An 18,590-nucleotide genomic window follows, 5' to 3' on the forward strand; every position below is an offset into this window, starting at 1 on the left:
CAACTCGACCGAGGACGCAGAAGCAGTAGGCGGGCAAAAGTTTGCAAATCCAAAATTAAAGTTAATGAAATGAGTAACAAAATGTGAGAGTAGCTTTTCTGCCAGGATTTCAGTAGTATGGGGCTAACATGACGCAGTCAGTCGTTGTCCAGGGTGAGTGCAATGACAACTGTAGCAATACTTTTTCGTTTTGATTGCATCCTCCAAGACTGATATCTAATGGTTCAGCTAGCGTTGTTTGTTGTGGTTATGATTATCCACAACACTAATCTGACTGGGTATCTGTACTGCTGTGCTTTCAGTAAACAGGTTAAAAAGCAGACAGCAGGCATTCCAAACTTTGTAGACTATTGAACTGATCACATGTGTTGTTGTAGTGGGGCAATGTGGAAACCAAATCGGCTGTAGATTCTGGGATCTGGCACTGAGAGAGCACGCCTACGTTAACAAAGTAAGTATTGTTATTGAAATATTGTTATGCCGTGGTTAGTTTTAAGATATTACGTAACATTTGTAATTGTTTTGCTACAATATACAATTCTAATGCGTATATTACAGTATAGATAGGCTACATTACAGTTAATACCAAACACAAGCTTAGAATCATATATTTGTAACCTTCATAAATGAATGGTCCTGTGGCAATAGACAGCACATTTCGTTTGAAGTTAATATATTTAGTCAGATACTAACCTCAGTTATGCGTTTGTGCAGAAAGGACGTTATGATGAAGCTATAGGAAGTTTTTTCCGAAATGTGGATTCTAGGTAAATGACCAATCTGGTGGGTTTGTAGTTCTAATTCTAATTACCATTCTAGTGGATGTTTACACTTTTTTTGTCATGACATGTTTTCAGGCAGAACTGTGGTGTCCGTGTTGGTGAGAAAATCCATCAGCTGAAAGCTAGGGTAAGTCCCCAAGAATAATTTCTAGGTCCAATCAAATTCAGTTTAACTGAGTTTAAAGGGCTTTATAATAAAGTGAATGAAACAAGTACAAAGTTGGCTGGGGGGGCTCTTTCCAGGCTGTGCTGGTGGATATGGAGGAGGGTGTGGTCAATCAGATCCTGCAGGGGCCACTCAGGGATGTGTTCGACAGCACACAGCTCCTCACTGATGTGTCTGGCTCTGGTAACAACTGGTGAGGATGTGACGGGACAGGGAGCATTCTAATCCTTCTGTTGTTTGAGCCATTCAAGTCTCATTCACATTCTATTTCTATTATAACTCTAAATGTGTTGTCTGTGCAGGGCAGTGGGCTACATGACGTATGGCTCTGCATACAGAGAGCAGATTGTAGAAAAGCTCAGAAAGACGGCTGAGCACTGCGACTGTCTGCAGTGCTTTTTCCTCATCCACTCAATGGGAGGAGGTAAGACCAATGTTCCAAGTTCAACTGCATGACTCACAGAAATGCTATCTTCTTACAATTACCATGACAAAAAACACCTAACTGTTTATCCTGACATTCCTACTCTTTTTAGTAATTATTTAAGCGTAAGTGTTTGTTTTTAGGAACAGGCTCGGGCCTTGGCACCAGAGTCTTGCGCCTTCTTGAGGATGAGTTTCCTGAAGTGTGCCGAATAGTGACATCTGTTTATCCATCAGAGGAGGACGATGTGGTCACCTCTCCTTACAACAGTGTCCTGGCCATGAGGGAGCTGAGCGAGCATGCTGACTGTGTCCTACCTGTGGAGAACCAAGTAGGCTTTCCCACCACAATGTTGTCACTACACGTCTTTGCAGGCTTTTATATATTTTCACTCCATCTTGAAGAACTCTGTTTAAATTAAACCAAACTACAAAAATATGGTTTAAAATAGGTTAAATATATAATAACATAATAAATAGCAAATTTTGTTTAAAAATGCAGTTTACGAAGTTTACTACTTTTTCATTCATTTTCTTCTTTTAATATCCAAGGTTATCATCATTCTGTGGCATAATGAATTGCTTAAAAAGTTTTCCAAAGTTTTATTGTCTATACATTTGTTATGTACTTATGTTTTGTGGTATCAAAAATATTGCACAGCTATTAATAAGGCAGGATATATATAATATAATTTTTTTTAATTAAATATTTAAAAAATGGCTTCTTTAAAATTAAGCCACCACTGCATTTGGCCCCTCTTTTTCTGTTCTTCTTTCTATTGCAAGTCTCTGGTGAACATAGTGAACAGAATCAGTCGCTACAGTGGAAAAGCAGGCTCAACAATGAGAATGGACAGTGCCGTTATTTCAGGCCATGGGGGGCTGTCAGCTGGTAAGAAGCCCTTTGACACCATGAACAACATTGTGGCCAACCTCCTGTTGCATATGACCAGGTCGGTATTAGTAGCGTCACAATATACTAGTAGATCTCTTTGGTTACATGACAGTGTTATAATAAAAATGTTTGTCCATTTGCAACGTGTGCATAGAGTTAGTATAGTGTAAAGGTTGTATAGAGTCACGAGGGAAACAAAGGTGTCACAGAAGAACATGCCAGACACAGACTCTCTCTCTCTGTGATTTTCAGCTCAGCACGATTCCAGGGCTCTCTCAACATGGATCTGAACGAGATTCCAATGAACCTGGTGCCCTTTCCACGGCTACATTACCTGGTCCCCAGTCTAACTCCACTTTACACCTTGGCAGATGTTAGCATGCCCCCCAGGAGGTAAGCACAACATAACTCTGTACACTTGCAGTTCAAAGGTCACTACAATAGAGCCTGGCTATCACGCAGGTAATTTGGACTCAAATGCAACACAAGTATACAGGCAAACAAAGTCTTAGGTAAAAACAGAAAGTGTCCTCTAACAGATAATGTTTAATGGTAACTCAGACTGAAAATAAAACAGAGGAATATATGATGTAAAATGAGAACAGAAATATCCTCCAAGACTGGGAAGTACACAAGTAAGAAATGACTGGGAGTGAACTCAGGAACAGGGACAACAGGGAAACACAGAATTGCAGAAGTAGCAAACAGATCAGAGTCAGGGTTTTCTGGAGCTTGAGTGTGTGTCATTACAGGTTGACAATCTGGCAAAGACTGAGGGAGCAGAGGGAGTATATATAGACTGAGCCTGGGCTGATTACTGAATGAGGAGCAGCTGTAGGGAAAGGAGGGAGGTGGCAAAAGGAGGACCGGAACAGACTGAGAAATGGAACTGGACTGGGGAAAAAAAGTAAACAAAAGGCAGAACTGTGACACTGGCTTGATTAAATTCTGTTGTCAATGCATGGCTCAGATGCGTGCATTCTTTTTTGGATCCTATTAATCTATAAATCTATTTTTTTTGTCCAATACATGTATATGATATTTTGTTTTTCCAAATTAAAAAAGTGCTAGTAAGTATTTCTCAATATTCTTAATTACTGAGAAAACAATATTTATTTATGCCATTCTGGACACATTGTGGACTACAGCAAAGCAGCACTTGCTGAGATTTATTCTGGGATCTTTTCCCTCTCTTATTACATATTTTTCCAAATATAATTATGCAAATTATATATTATAAAAAATATAAACTATTAAGTCTTGATCATGTGTAATGCTGCCTGACTTTTGGCCTCTTGGCTTCTGAAAGGCTAACACTGTGCAGTGTTTACTCTGCCAGTGCCGCCCTGTCGCACAAAGCTCACATTCACCTGTGGTCCCAGTCTGTCTCTGCTTGTTCATCTTAGATTCAGTAGAGCACTGTATAATTTTAGCATATCTGACCAAACACTGTCTTCTACAGTATTGGTGGTATAAAATAAAATGTAAACAAATAATTGTGACCAAACAGAGGATCGTTTTGCTTTTTCACCCTTACCATTTCTTTTTAAAAACGTTGTTGCTAGAACCATACTTTGTGTCCTAGACTTGACCAGATGTTCAGTGATGCCTTCAGTAAGGAGCAGCAGCTGATTGAAGCTGAGCCGAGGCACAGTCTGTACCTGGCCTGTGCCCTCCTGCTGCGGGGAAACGTGGGAGTGTCGGATTTGCAGAGGAACATCCAGAGGTCTGAGCGGTCACCAATACACTCACAATCACATAAGACTGAAGTCTGCCTGCTGCTAAAATGTGCATTATTAATTAAAAAAACAAGCAAAAATACTTCTAATATTGAGTCTATCTATTAAAAAAATTAATATAGTGCATGTCTCATCTGTCTTCAATACCTGTTTTCTGTCCATCTGGCAGACTGAGGCCCACTTTGCCTTTCATCTGGTGGAACCGGGAGGGCTGGAAGGCGAGTCTATGTTCTGTACCACCAGTTGGACACAGCCACTCCCTGCTGGCTCTGGCCAACAACACATGCCTCAAAGCCACCTTTAGCCGACTCCATGAGCGCTTCATGAAGCTCTACAGGAAGAAGGTATGGCCAGCAGGGCTCTCTTACTGCAAACCATTATTGCACACTACTTTATAGTACTACTGTTGTTGCCTTATATTGTTGCCAAATATCCTAATGTAAAGTTTCCTCTGTTTCGAAGGCTCACCTTCATCATTACTTGCATGTAGAGGGGCTTGAGCAGAGTGCCTTTTCAGAAGCTGTGTCCTCTCTGAGCTCACTCATCGCAGAATATCAACAGCTGGACATAACCAAAGACAGAATAGTACCAAACGCTCCTCGGCTTGGTATTGCCACATGAGCCCTGTTCTGCTGTATATTACTATTTTTGTTCGTCCTACACGCTACACTAATTTAACTTTTCTTTTTCCCTACACAAATCTTTTTGTTTATAATATGGCCCTCCGGGTTGGCAGCTCAAATTTGTATTACATCCTTTAACCTTCCCATCTGTTTGGACTGAGTAAAAACAACAGAACACATTCATTAAAATGTTGAAATCATTTTTAATAAATACTGTGAAAATGAGCCTCACTGTAATTTTCAGGCACATTATTTTTTCATGAAGGGATACTTCATTCATATAGTTATTAAAAAAGGGTGAATGGATACATTAATAATATTTTGAGGTTTGTCAATAATGTATGGGTCTATCTTTATACAAGTGGTGTATATACAGTCAATATACATCCCAACACAAAACTTTATTATCCTCTAGATGTGAAATGTTTTTCAGGGTTTGCAGCTCAATGGGTGAAGAGTTTCGGACATGATTTCATCATGTTAAGCTTCAATTAAAGCTGCAATGGCAAAGTGATGCTTATCATATTGAGTGATCAGAGCAAGCGTAGCTCTGAGAACATGTCCCCTGGATCACTGCACTTCTTCTGGCACACGCAGGACGTGATCCACTGCATCTTCCACCGTGTGCTGGAGCCGTCCTTGCACAAAAAACTGACTGGAATCATGCGTGACTTGTTGGGGACACAGCAGCGCTTGTCTGTGCACATGCCGCAGTACATGGGCCTTAACTTCCTGGTGCTTGTGCAACCCGACAGTGTCAGCTTCTCCGCCTTTTTTGCCTGGAATTTGGGCCGACATGTCTTTCCTTTTGGCATCTATCCAAGACAATATTACCACAAAAATATTATCCAGTATAGTTACCCAGTTCAGGTTTTCCACACAATTAAAATTGTTTATATGATTAAATAAATATATTAAGCATAATTCCCATTATTCCTTTCATGTGAACTTATATAATGCATGTATAAGGTTGATAACATTAAAATAAATCTAGATCTTGGCTGAACACAAAGCCTTTTTACTTATAAACATGATCCAGTACTTTACAGCTGGTAGTGAGGACCCTTTTGTAAACTTACCTTGATACTTTTGAGGAGGGTCTTGTCACAGGGCCGCAGCAGGCACAAACGTCGCTCCTTCCTCATCTCACACTTGCTGTTGTTGTTGTTTATCCTCACAGAGATGCCCAAACCACAGCTCTTGGAGCATGGGCTCCAGGGTGTGCTCTGGATCAGGCAGTTCTTCTTCCAGACTAAAGGAGGATCCCTGTAAGCTTTCAGTGTTACAGTTAAAGGCAAGTGTCATTACCCTAACACCCAAACTGAACTTACAAATCCAAATCTACTCTTTCTCCATGAACCCATATACATCACATGTTCCACATGCTGATATTTACATCTGTAATATTCTTTTTCAGATATGCCTGCATGACTTGCAAATTTTATCTGTCAAAAAGCAGAAAAAAAAATTAAAATGGTATGGATTTGACAAGGGCTAAATTGAGCTGGCATGGCTACAAGGTTAGAGCATAATCCTCCAGCCCATTTATGGAGTTGTGGAAAGTTCAGACTTGGAAAATCAATTAAAAATAATAAACTGCTGTAGTTAAATTATAAATGTCAAATTTTATTTAGTTATTTATTTATTTTGGAAATGGGCTATATCAGAGGGTGCATACGTTCTAAAGGCCACATTTGGCAGCATATTATACTACATTAATATAATAATTATTGAGTATTAATATTATCTAGGCATAATACTCACTCACCTGACATGTAGGTAGTGTCCTGTTGGTGCTTTTTAGAACTGTGGGGACTCCGAAGGCCTGCTGGGACACTAGCCATCAAAGAAGCAGGGCCTAAAACAGCAGGCTTCTGGATGAAGGCGGGCGTGCAGCCGATGGCTCCTCCAATGCAGGTGCACTTGTAGAGTGGGCTCGGCTGGAAGGCCTCTCCATTTTCATAGTGAAGTCCATTCAGGTCACAGCCCACAGCCATCAGATCTGAGGGACCACGTATTTGTATGCAGTGAGGTACCTTAAATGTCTGACCCCTAATTGTATTTCTCATTTTGAGACTTTCATCACATAATCGACACATGCAGCACATTGTTTTAATGTTTACTGGGAGTGATTCCTTAGCTCCTTTGTTGACTCAATTTTGGTCTCATTTGTAGTTCTTCCTGTGGACTTTTTTTTTCTTTCAGTTTTTTCAAAACTCAATATTTCTTTGAAGTTCTAATATGAAGAGTTCAATCTTTTTCAACTATGAACCACTAAAAGTATAGACCCTTTATTGATTGTAAACTTGCAGGAAAGCTCTATGTGCTTATCTATGAGGCTTTAAGGTGAGGGCTGGTGTGTATTGGTGCTGCTTCACTTCCCTCTTATGCGCCCCTTAAATTCATGCTAGTGATGTGCCATGGGTTTGTGAGAGCCAGGTGAGATAGATTAAAGTTCCTACTTCCTCCTTAATTTTTTTTTTTTTAATCTGGTGATGCAGCTTTAATGTTGATCAGCTCACAAAAATTGTAATAATTTCTTTCATTATAAAGGTTTGGCCACAGTATATATTAAAAGCTACATGATGATAAAAACGGAGGGACCACAAATCTGTAAACTGAAGAAAAGCAATTTTTCTTGCGTGAGTGTGTTTGGTTCAGCTATACCTGCAACCTCTGCAATACTTACAAGCACACACACCAACTTCGTATTTGGGCTGGTCCCGGGAGAAGTCACAGTACATGCCCTTGTGGGGGTCACACACGTCCCTCTCGTTACAGCTATCTCCGATCTGACGAGCACAACTCTTACAGCAGCCACATCCATCCAGCACAGAGCTGACCCCAGGGGCACACTGTGCACGCGAGCCACATTTACAGGGCCACTGGCAGAACTGCCGCCGCTCCACCCGACCAGACACATATGGCCCATTGTTGGTGGTTCTGCCCAAACCCTGGGGAACCCATGGTATAACACTGTGAGTGATACATGGCATGCATTATCCATGGTATCAGAAATGTCTTTGATTCTCTGCTTTAAGACAGCATATATTTGTATAACATATTACATATGTGACTTTAATAAAACTTTTTTTATAGAGAATAAATTGTGAACCTTGTGTGTTTCAGAGAAGAGGCAGAAGGTGCTCTGTGCTCAGTACAACATGAAGTGTGAGTGTTTATGGGTCAGATTCTATATCAAGCTGCATTTAACAATAGTTTAAACAGGGCTAGCCACCTGAAGCTGCTTCCAGTCAAGGTGAAGGTAGTGATAACTGCACATAATAGAGCAAATGTTTTACTATTACATTTACTGAATGATAAAACGTATTGGCTTATGAGAAGCATTTTCTGGTTTGAGACCTCCCAGTGCCTCTGGAACTATAATTTGGCCTTAGTTTGAACAGATTGTTTTAACAACCCTATTCTGACCGCTTAAAAGACCCAAATCATAGATCGATCCACTAGTGCTCTGCAGTTGTAGAGGCCAGTGAGGCTATGCCAAAAATCTGAAGCCTGTGTGCCAGCTTTATGTAGTGAGCTATTGGGATGGTGTGAAAACAGCGGGGCCATTCACAAATGATTAAGGTCTCACATTAACCTCATTCATCTAAACAGACCAAACAGATGTAGTATTACCAGAACATACCGCATGATTCTCAATTGCCTTATTTATCCAAGTACAATCCTAGCAATTGAATAAAATTTTCTTACCTGTTGTGTGAGGATGAGGAGCAACGCAGAGAAATGCAGCAGCATCTCTGATGTGAGGTGGTCTGCTGAGTTTCAGGAGAGGGTCTCAGAACGAGGGGCCAGGGGCGGGGTCAGGACAGAGTGCTAAGGGCACAAAGCACACTCTGTGTCCTCCACAAACACCCTCATGCAGAAGGGAAATATTTGTGTAGAGACGTACATAGCCCACTCTACCACCCCCCCCTCCTTCAGTGGCTCAGTCCTCCTCCTTCTATGACCCATTCCTCCCCTCTGTGACCTACTCCTGCCTCAGTGACCCACTCTGTTTCACTGTCTTCATCCAACTTACTTAGAGACCCTAAAACTAAAACCGGAATAGGGAAGTGAAGCTCTTCTGGGGGGGTTTCCACTGGTAGAAGTCTACTCTATCTGCCTGTGGATGAAACAGGACAGGGGCTAAAATACTTCACCACTCACATAGAGGCAGTGTATTTACATACTGTGCAGCACCTATGGCCAGTTGTGAACAAAGATGGTGACTGTTGTGCAGAGTGGAGTAGGAACTTTGGACTATGACAAACACCTGTTCTTTCTGGATCTAAACAGGGTGAATGAATGCCAAACTTCAACTTTCTTTCTGATGGTTCTGAAGGTTTGGAGCACTGCACTGACCTCCTTTATAGAAGCACCATATGAGAAGCAGTCAGCTGGACTCTGTGTCAAAGAAAGCCTTCTACATCAGCCTCCAAAGACCTCATCAGAGCCAACCAGTTACAGGCATTTACGCCTAACCAGAATGCTTTTAAAACAGCTGGTCTCATAGTTGAGTTTTGATCTAGATCATATATGTGTATATATATATATGTATATATATGTACATATATGTGTATATATATATATATGTACATATATGTATATATATGTATGTGTGTGTGTGTGCGTGTGCGTGTGTGTGTGCGTGCGTGCGTGCGTGTGTGTGCGTGTGTGTGTATGTGTGTGGGGGGGTCTCTAGATCTAGATCAAAACTCAACAAATTTTAATGAATGTATTCTATAAAAGTGCTACTTTTTTCCTACTCACTCCTTTGGTTTGTCTGTGGGCAACTGTACAGATATACAATTGTATTCTGTACCTGATGATGCTTCTAACTACTATAATGCCTGCCTGCATTTTCACTGTGGGACTGTATTGACCTTTTTTATGAGTCCTGATGGGTCTTGGTCTTGCGCACTCCTGCCCATCTTATCTTTTCTTTTATTGCCTCATGCAAACAGCCGATGCCCTTATCAGTGTAGTTCAGCATGGAAAGTCGCCATCCTTCGGACAAATCGATAGGCAGCAAACATACAAACAGATTTAAACCAGCCATGAAACGTGAGTTGGAAGGATGCATTTGTATTTATCCTCATTATAAAGAGATGTTACCAATATGTTGAATATATGCGTATGACTAGAGTTCAAGGACTTTTGACAGCACTGCAATTTTAAAGAGTTTTTAAAGAGTTCTTAAAGCTGGTGAAGTGATAACTCTATTCCCAGGCAGATGGTGATCATGTGACCTGGTCCTTATCACTGAACTAAGTGAAGTGAAGATACAGTCTCCATCTTCAGGAGCAGGTAGGACCTCTTTTCATTTAGCAGCAGCAAAATGGGAAAGAAATATACAATACATCACTAATTACTTATTTCTGTGTATATTCCCTGGATGGAATCATTTACCAAATTGTTTGAAATTACGTAATTACATTGCCATTTGTGGTTGAGCAAATTATTATTTTGTAGATGCCTACTAAAAAGTAAAGAATCTTTGTCTGCTTGTCTGATTCATCTGTAGGTTGTTTGAAATGCCCTGATGCTGAGTGCTCTGTGGGGCTGAGTAAAGATGAGTGGCTCTGGTGTATCTGTGTTTGTAACGGTGCAGAAGATCTACTACCCCCTGCTCTGCTCTGTGGGAATCCCAGGTCAGTCTACTCCTACACAGTGAGCTTTCTACTTGCTACTACAGTTATTTATTTATTTAGGTTATTATTCAATGGTGCATTATGTAACTCTTCTAGTGAAGGGTACGTCATCTGCCCGTCTCCATGGAGATGTTATTGCTTTGCCTGGATTATTCCACAGTATGTCATTAAAATGATCTATTTTGCCAATTGTGGCTGGACAATATGATGATAAAAATCAAATTAATGTTAATATGCTAATTTTGTGATATTGATTTTAGAGCTGCATTAAAAAAAGCAATTGAATTATTATAATATGACACAGTGAAGTGTGAATGGCTTAAGGTAGTTCTTTGATAACATTGCATTTTATAATTTTGTAAATTTTTAACACATCAGCCTAGTCTGTCTTTGTCACAGTTAGAACCAGCAGATTTTCAATAAACCACAGATTAATATAGGCCACGCATGAGGACAAAACATCTGCAGCCTGCACTGGCATCTTAGCAAGTGGTGGGGGTCTGAAGCAGTAATTCTCATTTGGGCTTCCTTAATAGAACACATATAAATAATCCCAGTTTTGGTACCTATTGTTGGAATATTTTCGTAAGGTTGAGATTTCCAAGTTGTACTTGCACTGAATGCTACTTACTGCATCTGAATTTTCATGTTTGTTTTTGTCTTTTTATTTGTAGCCAATCTCTTCACGTTCTACATGATCTGCTTCCGTAAGTGCGGCATGTCTGAAACTGCCATGGTGTACCTGAGTTGCTTGGCCATTGTGGACATCTTCTACCTGGTCTGGGTCATCCTTATTGACCTGACTCTTACTTTCTGGGTGTTGCAGCCCTTCTGGCACTCCCATCCCTGGTGTGGTATCTTGGGCTTTCTGCAGTATGGGTCCCTCTACAGCTCGTCGTGGATCGTGGTGGTGTTCACCATTGAGCGCTACCTGGTCCTGCGCAGCACCCGAGCTAAGCAGCACTTCTCTAAAGCTGGCCTTACCAAGCTAATGTGCGTGGGGATTGTGCTAACATCTCATCTTGTCTCTGTACCTTTGGGATGGATCAATTTTGTGTCCACAGTAGACATCACAACAAATGGACTGAACGTGTCATTGCCCAGGTGCCACTACCGGGATGCCACCTATAGCACTGTTATTGTGTGGATAACTACTTTTCTGTCTGGGGGTGTGCCCATTGTGCTGGTCATTATTTTTAACTACCTGATTGGGTACCACCTGTCCCGGGCAAGTAACCTCTTCACCAAAGAAGAGCGGCGGGTGATGCATAGCCGCAGCCGGGGTGTTCTCCGGAGGACACTGCTGCTGCTGGGCACCGTATCTGTGGCCTTTGTGGTACTCAGCCTGCCTCGCTTTGTCACATACTGCATCCTCAGAACTAAGTACAATAAAGAAGACTTTGACCGCAACGACTACAGGATCCCCATCAACGTGGCCGGGGACGTGGCCAACATGCTCCAGAACTTGAACTCCACCACCAATTTTTTGCTGTATTGCATGGTCAGCCGGAGATTTCGCAGGGAAATAGTGAGCGCACTAACCTGCTCAGTCAAGGCTCGACAGCACGTTTCTGCGCTCACCTACAGCACGATGAAAGTGTTCTCCGTGGCGGAGCGCAGAGCACCTCCTAGTGACAGTCCTGCCACTGTTGTGTTGACTAATATAAAACTCACGGACTGACCTCATCTATATTTAATACTGTAAAGCTGTATTTCACTCAGTAATGTGATCGAAATGCGCCATTAAAGGGAACATATTAGGCAACGTAAAAATTCATTTAGATTGACTTGGGCGTTTTACCATGTTATAATGGTGTTTCATCAACTGTATTATGATTTATCCATACATGTTTGATTAATCCTGTATTGTCTTGTACTCAAGGCTCAGACATTTGCCTCTTTATACCTATCTCCCCCCACTCTTTTCTTGCTCATCAAAAAACTCCAGTACATGTAGCGTTAAAAAATGTATCTCAGCCATGTTTCAGCAATAAAACAAGTAGGCTAAATGTAAATTCACTGCTTGTTATGGTACTTGGAAAAAAGCTTGGAAAAAACAACAAAACAAAACAAACAAAAAACAGGCTATGTAAGCCTTTATTTATTTTTCTTTTAGAGTAATGAACTTTCCATGGAATTACGCAGGTAAGATGTCACCTCCAGCCTCCAGAAAGTTACATACTGTACCTTTAAATACAACTACAACGTCCCTAACCAGAATGCATCAAATCCGAAGAATCCACAGATACTTATAAATACCATAGATTGTATATAGACAAGTTTATGATAAATACTGCCTAAATCAGTTTTTATGGGTTTCTTTTCTACTACTCTACTACCTCCAAGTGGTATTAAGTAGAATTGCAATGATTTTCTGTGAAATTGAAAATTAACTTACTGACTTAATCGGTTTCTTTAATTTAAAAAAAAATTCTCTCTAAAAATGTAAATGCTTGCGAAGTGAAATAAAACGATTCATTGTAATCAGTAACACTTTTAGAGGAGGTTTATTTGCATAAATCGACGCGTGGGCTGTGCGCCTGTGGGACTTGGGACGGGACATTTCCTGTTTGACACAGAACAGGTTTGGGCTGGGTCCCACTGACGCCGAAAGATCCAAAGGTAAGACTCTTTCAAATAAAAGAGGAACTACTGTCACTTCTACACGCAAGTGAATGTTCAAGTTAAGTTTCTGGGGTCAGACAAATAATGTTATTTGTTTTAGAACTGTTTTCTCTTCCACCTACCTGCACTTTCACTTTCTCCGCTTTTGTCTACTCTGCGCACTTGACTACTGTAGGCTTGGTTAGTGCTCATAGGAAAACGCCAGTGTGTTATTTTCAGGAGTAGGCCTATGAGTGTCTGTTAAAAGCAGGGGTCTTAGGACTTTAAAATAACACTGGCTATCTCTTTATTTAGCATTTTGAGAAAAATATTTGTAAATTTACCTTTGCCTTAAGATCAGTTCTGTAATATGGCCTAATCATAAGCATGACAAGTCAATTCCCCCAAGACCGAATTTTAAATAATAATTAAAATTACTATTATAGTATACTATGCTATAATAGTTTCATACTAACATTATAACAGAATAATTTAGGCTACTATCATTTACTTATGATGGGATGTACATCTCAATAAGACCACAGTGTTTCTGGATGAGGAAATTGTTGAAGGAATTATAATTTGTCTTGCACAGCATGTTGGGAGCTGCTGCCACTGGTACAATGAGGCGCTCTGAAGGTGAGTTGCAGCCCAGCTTTAGTATCCCAGTAGAGACTGATGAGAACCAGGACATGAGTGAGATGCACCCACAAGAGCCCCTCAGAGGTTTGGCCTCTGCAGTCCCCAGACTCCCCTCCAGGACAGAACAGCTATATGAACCCTGGCCCCTGCAGCCTTCTCTAGAGGAACAACGCTTAGAAGCCCCCAGCCCCCTGAGGTCTGAGCTGTTCCTGGACCAACGTGCTCCTGGTGCTCCTGCCCCTGGTAAGTCCCACTGACAAAACATTGTTTGCTTCGGGTCAGCCACCACTGCTGTGGGCCCAAGGAATGGACAGACAGCTTGATGGTGATTATGAAATAATATACTATTAAAGATCTGCTATTATTTAATACAGATTTATTTACAATATGAAACATGAGCATAACCTCTCAGGCAGTAAGTACTCAGTTTGTAAATATGCCCAGTTTTATATTTATTTAACATGCCACCCACTTTATTGTATAAGTGGCTGGTGATAAATCTGAGTTATTATTTTTCAGCTGTATGTGTTCCTGTGTTCAGGTGGTATGCAGTATCCTTGTCATTTTCCAGCCCACGCTGCACAAGTCCCCCAGCATGCTCCTGTCGGGTGTGTTTTTAATATTGTTTAATTTGCACTATATTCAAAATGCTTAGGATATTGGACTTTCAAGTGAAATGTCAGACTGAATGAAACTCTTTCTTGTCTAAATGTAGCCTAGTAAGTGAGGTCTTCATCATCTGTGTAGCAAACCAAGTCAAAAAAGCATCCTTTTCCAGAATTATCACTTAAAAGTAAAATGACGCAAACTCCCTGAGTACTGCATTATGTTATGTGTGTTCCTGTAGTTTTTTGTCATTTTTTTGTCAAAGTGTGTGGTTCTGGCTAGCCAAGTAACTCTTATGTATTTAAATTTAGTGTTGCTATAATTATGCTTTAATATTTTATTGTTGTCACTAATACTATTATAACACAATTAATAAAACATGTAATGAAAGCCTAATTTAAAAAAAAAAAAAAAATTCTTTAGTATTTGTATTTTGAATCATTTAGATTGAACAGACATAAACACTTAGAATTTAAATAAATAATTTAGTTATGAAAAGTTGTTTTTTTTTAATTTACAAACATACATGATTTATGATTTAGATATATTATTGAACATGATGATTTTCTATATTACCTGGTGAAGCCCATATTTCATACACTATAAAAACACTGATGGTGTCTCTCAGCCAGGTCCCACAGAACAGAGCGCACCATGAGCGGCTGTTAGAGTTGTCACCGGGTCATCGGGTCACCGATGGGGTCATGAGGGAGGTCTGCTGCGATCCGTGCTCTCTTCCTGTGGATCCTGGACAGATCAGGAAAACTATCAGCCTCCCTGATGAGTGCAGTAATTTCCAACCATTAATCTCACACTCCCATCACAGACCCTGCCTCTCATCCCGTCTTCACACTCCCCTTTCTTCATCCTAGCTATTACTTTCACATTACAATGAGCCAGACTTTGGTCCAGACTGAAACCACTTCCATTTCTTCCAGAGACTGTTTTCATCACATACTCTGTTGACACAGCCAAAGACATGATTCCTTTCACCAAGTTCCTCCTTGCCAATGGATTCCAGCCAGCGGTCAGTAGCATACCCTGTGGGAAGACTCCTAAACTGAACTAGCTTACACACTAAGCACTAACAACTATTCTGTGTCCGTTCCTCAGATCGACATCTTTGACAGCCCAATCAGGAGCATGGACACAACCAAATGGATGGATCGCTTCCTGAATGATGTAGGTGTAGTGATGATCTGGTGTAGGTTTAGAGTATACATAGGTGTTTTGTTGGAATAAAAGACAAAAGCCACCAAAGAAAAAAATAACAGTTCAGTAAAACTCATACATGACCTAGTGAAGACTTGTTAAACATCTGGTAACTACTGTATATTATATCAACTGTGGACTGGCTGACATGATGTGGTCTCACTAGATTTTTGTCCCAGGCCCAGATTTCCCAATTGTGTTGTCGGGTCGGGTTAGTTCTGGGTCCAGGATGCAGAAGCATAGGCCTGTGTGTTCCTCCGCTGCTGCATATGTATTGCATGGATTAGTGTTGACGTATCCTTGGGCAAGACACTACACCTACTTGCTTCCAGTGTTGAAGGACACTGGAATGGAAGTGTGTTTGAGAGGTGAATGTGGGAAAACGAATAGAAATTAGCCTATGCTTACAATCTGGCATGTTTAGACTAGAGCATTTATATGTTCACCAACATGCTATTTCCCAACCAGACATAACAAATAACAACAACAAATACTAACAATGTGATTGCACAGAAATCCATGTTGATCATCGTGGTCATCAGCCCTCAGTATAAGGAGGACGTGGAGGGGCTCGGGCCTGATGAGCACTGTCTGCATACGAAGTACATACACAAACAGGTGAGCGTGCTTAAGATAACTCCTCCAAGCAAGCTTTGTGCACTGCTGCAACAACATTCTGACTTCAAGGCCTGACTCAAAAAAGTGGACATTATTTTGTTAAAGGTTGTATAGAGGATTTTCCAAGGAACGAGAAATCCAGCGACTGTTTGTCCTTTTTCAAATGTTGCGCATGCGTGAAACCACCCCCCCTCCCCTACAGCTCCCTACGTAGAAATGCCTCCTCCCTCCTCCTCCTTACGCCAGAAACAGGTTTGTTTACAGCCGGTGCGCTGCACATGACTTGTAAACAACTAACTACAGTGTTGGTTAGGCAAAGTGAGGAAGTGAGGAGCGGGGGGAGCGGGTGTGCGGACATTTCGTGCGCTGACGAGAAGTGAGGAGCAGGGAGAAGAGAGCGGAGCGGGGAGAGAGGAGAGGAGAGAGGGGAGCGGTGCGGAGATTCCGTGCCCGGAGAAGTGAGGAGCAGGGAGAAGAGCGGATCGGGCAGCGGGGACAGGAGCAGGAAAGGGTGCAGAGAAGGGTGCGCGGAGATTCAGTGCGAATGAACTAGCTACAACACGCAGCTGCAAGCGGACTCTTTCTTTGCCTTGAAAATTACGTTTTCAGACATAGGATATCGCTTTCGTGTCCTGAAAAACGTTTGTCTAACTCTTGGAAATAAAGTACGTTTTCATAATAAGCAGAAGTTACCTGTCCAGGAGTAATTTCGCGATCAGTGCGTCAGTCTTTAGACCCTGCGTCTGCTTCAGTCGCGCCATCGCTGGAATGAATCTTCAAGAATCACCTTAGTTTGGCTTTGCTGCTTTTCCCCTTGTCTTCTTCTTTCAGCAATCTCAAAAACGGACTTTCTTTTGTGGCTAACTGCTCCTGGATTCTTGTCTGCCATTGCGACAAACTTTGTGCTAACTGCGAGGAAGATATAGGTCAAAAAAAGCCGCTAAGAACCGTTGCGTTGGTGGAGTAAACAGCGTCTGTGCGTCTTGCGTCTGTGGACTGCGTGACAGGCGTACGTAAACCACGTACCGGCGGCGCGCAGGCAAGTCAGTTACGCTAGAAATGTAGGGAGTTTGATTGACAGCCTGTCAGCTAACAGATAACGAGGCAATGTCGTTATCTATTGGCAAATGTTTAGCTGGCCCCACCACGTCCAGAGTTGATGAATTTTTATTCTCTTTTTTTGGTCATCATAATTACAAGGCTACTGCACCTCTATAATGCTATCATTGACAATTTGAAACAAAAAAAATCCTCCATACAACCTTTAAGTTACAAAGAAACTGATTGAAAATGTTGCACTGTAAATATGCAGATTTATATTATTATCTTTCCACCCATTTTATTGTATAAGCAGCTGATAAATATGAAATTTAAAATAGTAATAATAAAAGGGACTAAAATGGCCCATCAAAGGTTTGCTGTTCCTCCATTAAGCAGTGCTCTTTTTTCACAGTGTTTTTACTGAATTTCAGAATTTATATATAATGACGTGAAGTCATTAAAAAGGGGGAAAATTCATAAGTGATTACAAAGAAAAAAACTGGGTCTGTCAGGGTTACATTTTTTTCATTAGATTTTATTTGCTGTGACTGTTTACTGTTATCTGGCTCTGACCACTAGCAGTACCTGCAGTTTGGGTTTTGTGTCATATGTGCCGTGTATGTGCAAAACAGAGGTCTAGGAGCACAGGTGTTTATTTATTTTTCATTACACAGTTGTTTCCTCTTGGTGTGTGTAAAGGACAATTTTGTGCCTCTGTTATAGATCCAAAATGAGTTTATTCAGCAAGGCTGTTTGAACTTCCGGCTAGTGCCAGTTCTGTTCCCTGGAGCCTCCATGGTACGTTGGACAGAATTTTTTATCATATCATCAGGTCTGAGACTCATATCTGTGCGTCTATGTTGCAGAGACATGTCCCCAGTTGGCTCCAGAGCACCAAGCTGTACCGCTGGCCTCAAGGCAGCTCAGACCTGCTACTGCGACTCTTTAGGATGGAGCGATACATTGTTCCATCGCCTGGAACTGGACTTACCCTCTCTGTTCGCCCGCTTTGAATGCACTCATTCTAATCATTGAAATTGCCTTCATCTAAAGGCTATCTTTTTTTCAGCACTTTACAAGAATTCATCATTCAGAGATCTCATTGTGCAAGACAGTTTTGAAACTGCATTAGCTGTATTAGGGGAGGACTGGGCAAGGGTAGAACATTATCAAGGATTTTACTAAAATAGAAGGCCTCACATTTTGAGAGAATGGGCACCAAAGAACATCTTTATTTTGAAAGGAACTTTAACAAACTTCCAATGGACAAATGACATTGTGGCTTTGTGTGATTTTGGCTAAGTTAATTTACTTTGTTTTAAAGGTTTGGCATCTGATGTCTAAATAAAAGCAGGGTGGATAACAGCATGATTTGAGCAGAAATTAAAGAAGGATACCAGTTAAATAATTAAAGTGGCTCAATGGAAGAGGTGTCCGGCCACATAACCCTTACTGTTTTTGCATCTAAGCGTTACACTGTAGTTATTATTCACTCACCCCATACACTGTGGTGGTATTGTAACCACCTGCCTGAGGTACACTGAAGGATCAGAGGCAGCCAATCTGCGCCATCAGCTCCTCTGAC

At 41.2% G+C, this 18,590-nt stretch overlaps 4 protein-coding genes across 9 annotated transcripts; 3 read left to right on the top strand and 1 right to left on the bottom strand.

The window, feature by feature from the left end:
* Positions 1–9: 9 nt before the first annotated feature.
* On the top strand, positions 10–4,853 carry tube1 (tubulin, epsilon 1). Of its 3 annotated transcripts, none has more exons than XM_020917863.2 (12): positions 10–153; positions 378–451; positions 715–767; positions 858–909; positions 1,026–1,141; positions 1,251–1,372; positions 1,516–1,703; positions 2,158–2,324; positions 2,519–2,659; positions 3,852–3,992; positions 4,175–4,349; positions 4,468–4,853. In XM_020917863.2, exons 1-12 carry the CDS (start codon positions 129–131, stop codon positions 4,624–4,626), a joined length of 1,413 nt encoding a protein of 470 aa, XP_020773522.1. In that variant the 5' UTR covers positions 10–128; the 3' UTR covers positions 4,627–4,853. The 3 variants fall into 3 exon arrangements, with proteins under 3 accessions (XP_020773522.1, XP_055005502.1, XP_055005503.1); XM_055149527.1 differs by having other exon boundaries at positions 1,609–1,703; XM_055149528.1 differs by lacking the exon at positions 715–767 and having other exon boundaries at positions 89–153.
* A 25-nt stretch (positions 4,854–4,878) lies between these two features.
* On the bottom strand, positions 4,879–14,804 carry ccn6 (cellular communication network factor 6). 4 transcript variants are annotated; one of them, XM_020917943.2, is made up of 6 exons: positions 14,711–14,804; positions 8,343–8,465; positions 7,318–7,582; positions 6,397–6,630; positions 5,708–5,880; positions 4,879–5,443 (listed from the first exon to the last, which is right to left on the bottom strand). In XM_020917943.2, the coding sequence occupies exons 2-6, from the start codon at positions 8,385–8,387 to the stop codon at positions 5,162–5,164; spliced, it is 999 nt and encodes a 332-aa protein (XP_020773602.1). In that variant the 5' UTR covers positions 8,388–8,465; positions 14,711–14,804; the 3' UTR covers positions 4,879–5,161. The 4 variants fall into 4 exon arrangements, with proteins under 4 accessions (XP_020773602.1, XP_020773594.1, XP_055005505.1 ...); XM_020917935.2 differs by having other exon boundaries at positions 5,708–5,901; XM_055149530.1 differs by lacking the exon at positions 14,711–14,804 and adding an exon at positions 9,515–9,809 and having other exon boundaries at positions 5,708–5,901.
* Positions 9,864–12,193, top strand: LOC110156401 (probable G-protein coupled receptor 139). Its single transcript, XM_020920607.2, has 3 exons — positions 9,864–9,938; positions 10,156–10,282; positions 10,957–12,193. The coding sequence occupies exons 2-3, from the start codon at positions 10,204–10,206 to the stop codon at positions 11,961–11,963; spliced, it is 1,086 nt and encodes a 361-aa protein (XP_020776266.1). The 5' UTR covers positions 9,864–9,938; positions 10,156–10,203; the 3' UTR covers positions 11,964–12,193.
* Positions 12,809–18,370, top strand: traf3ip2a (TRAF3 interacting protein 2a). Its single transcript, XM_020917953.2, has 9 exons — positions 12,809–12,904; positions 13,482–13,771; positions 14,070–14,136; positions 14,763–14,923; positions 15,073–15,161; positions 15,248–15,316; positions 15,860–15,964; positions 17,729–17,803; positions 17,872–18,370. The coding sequence occupies exons 2-9, from the start codon at positions 13,483–13,485 to the stop codon at positions 18,016–18,018; spliced, it is 1,002 nt and encodes a 333-aa protein (XP_020773612.1). The 5' UTR covers positions 12,809–12,904; position 13,482; the 3' UTR covers positions 18,019–18,370.
* The last annotated feature ends 220 nt before the right edge of the window (positions 18,371–18,590 follow it).

Source organism: Boleophthalmus pectinirostris, unplaced genomic scaffold (genome assembly GCF_026225935.1).
Source record: "Boleophthalmus pectinirostris isolate CB_2022bp ecotype Guang Dong unplaced genomic scaffold, ASM2622593v1 HiC_scaffold_13, whole genome shotgun sequence".
Taxonomy (NCBI): Eukaryota; Metazoa; Chordata; class Actinopteri; order Gobiiformes; family Gobiidae; genus Boleophthalmus; species Boleophthalmus pectinirostris.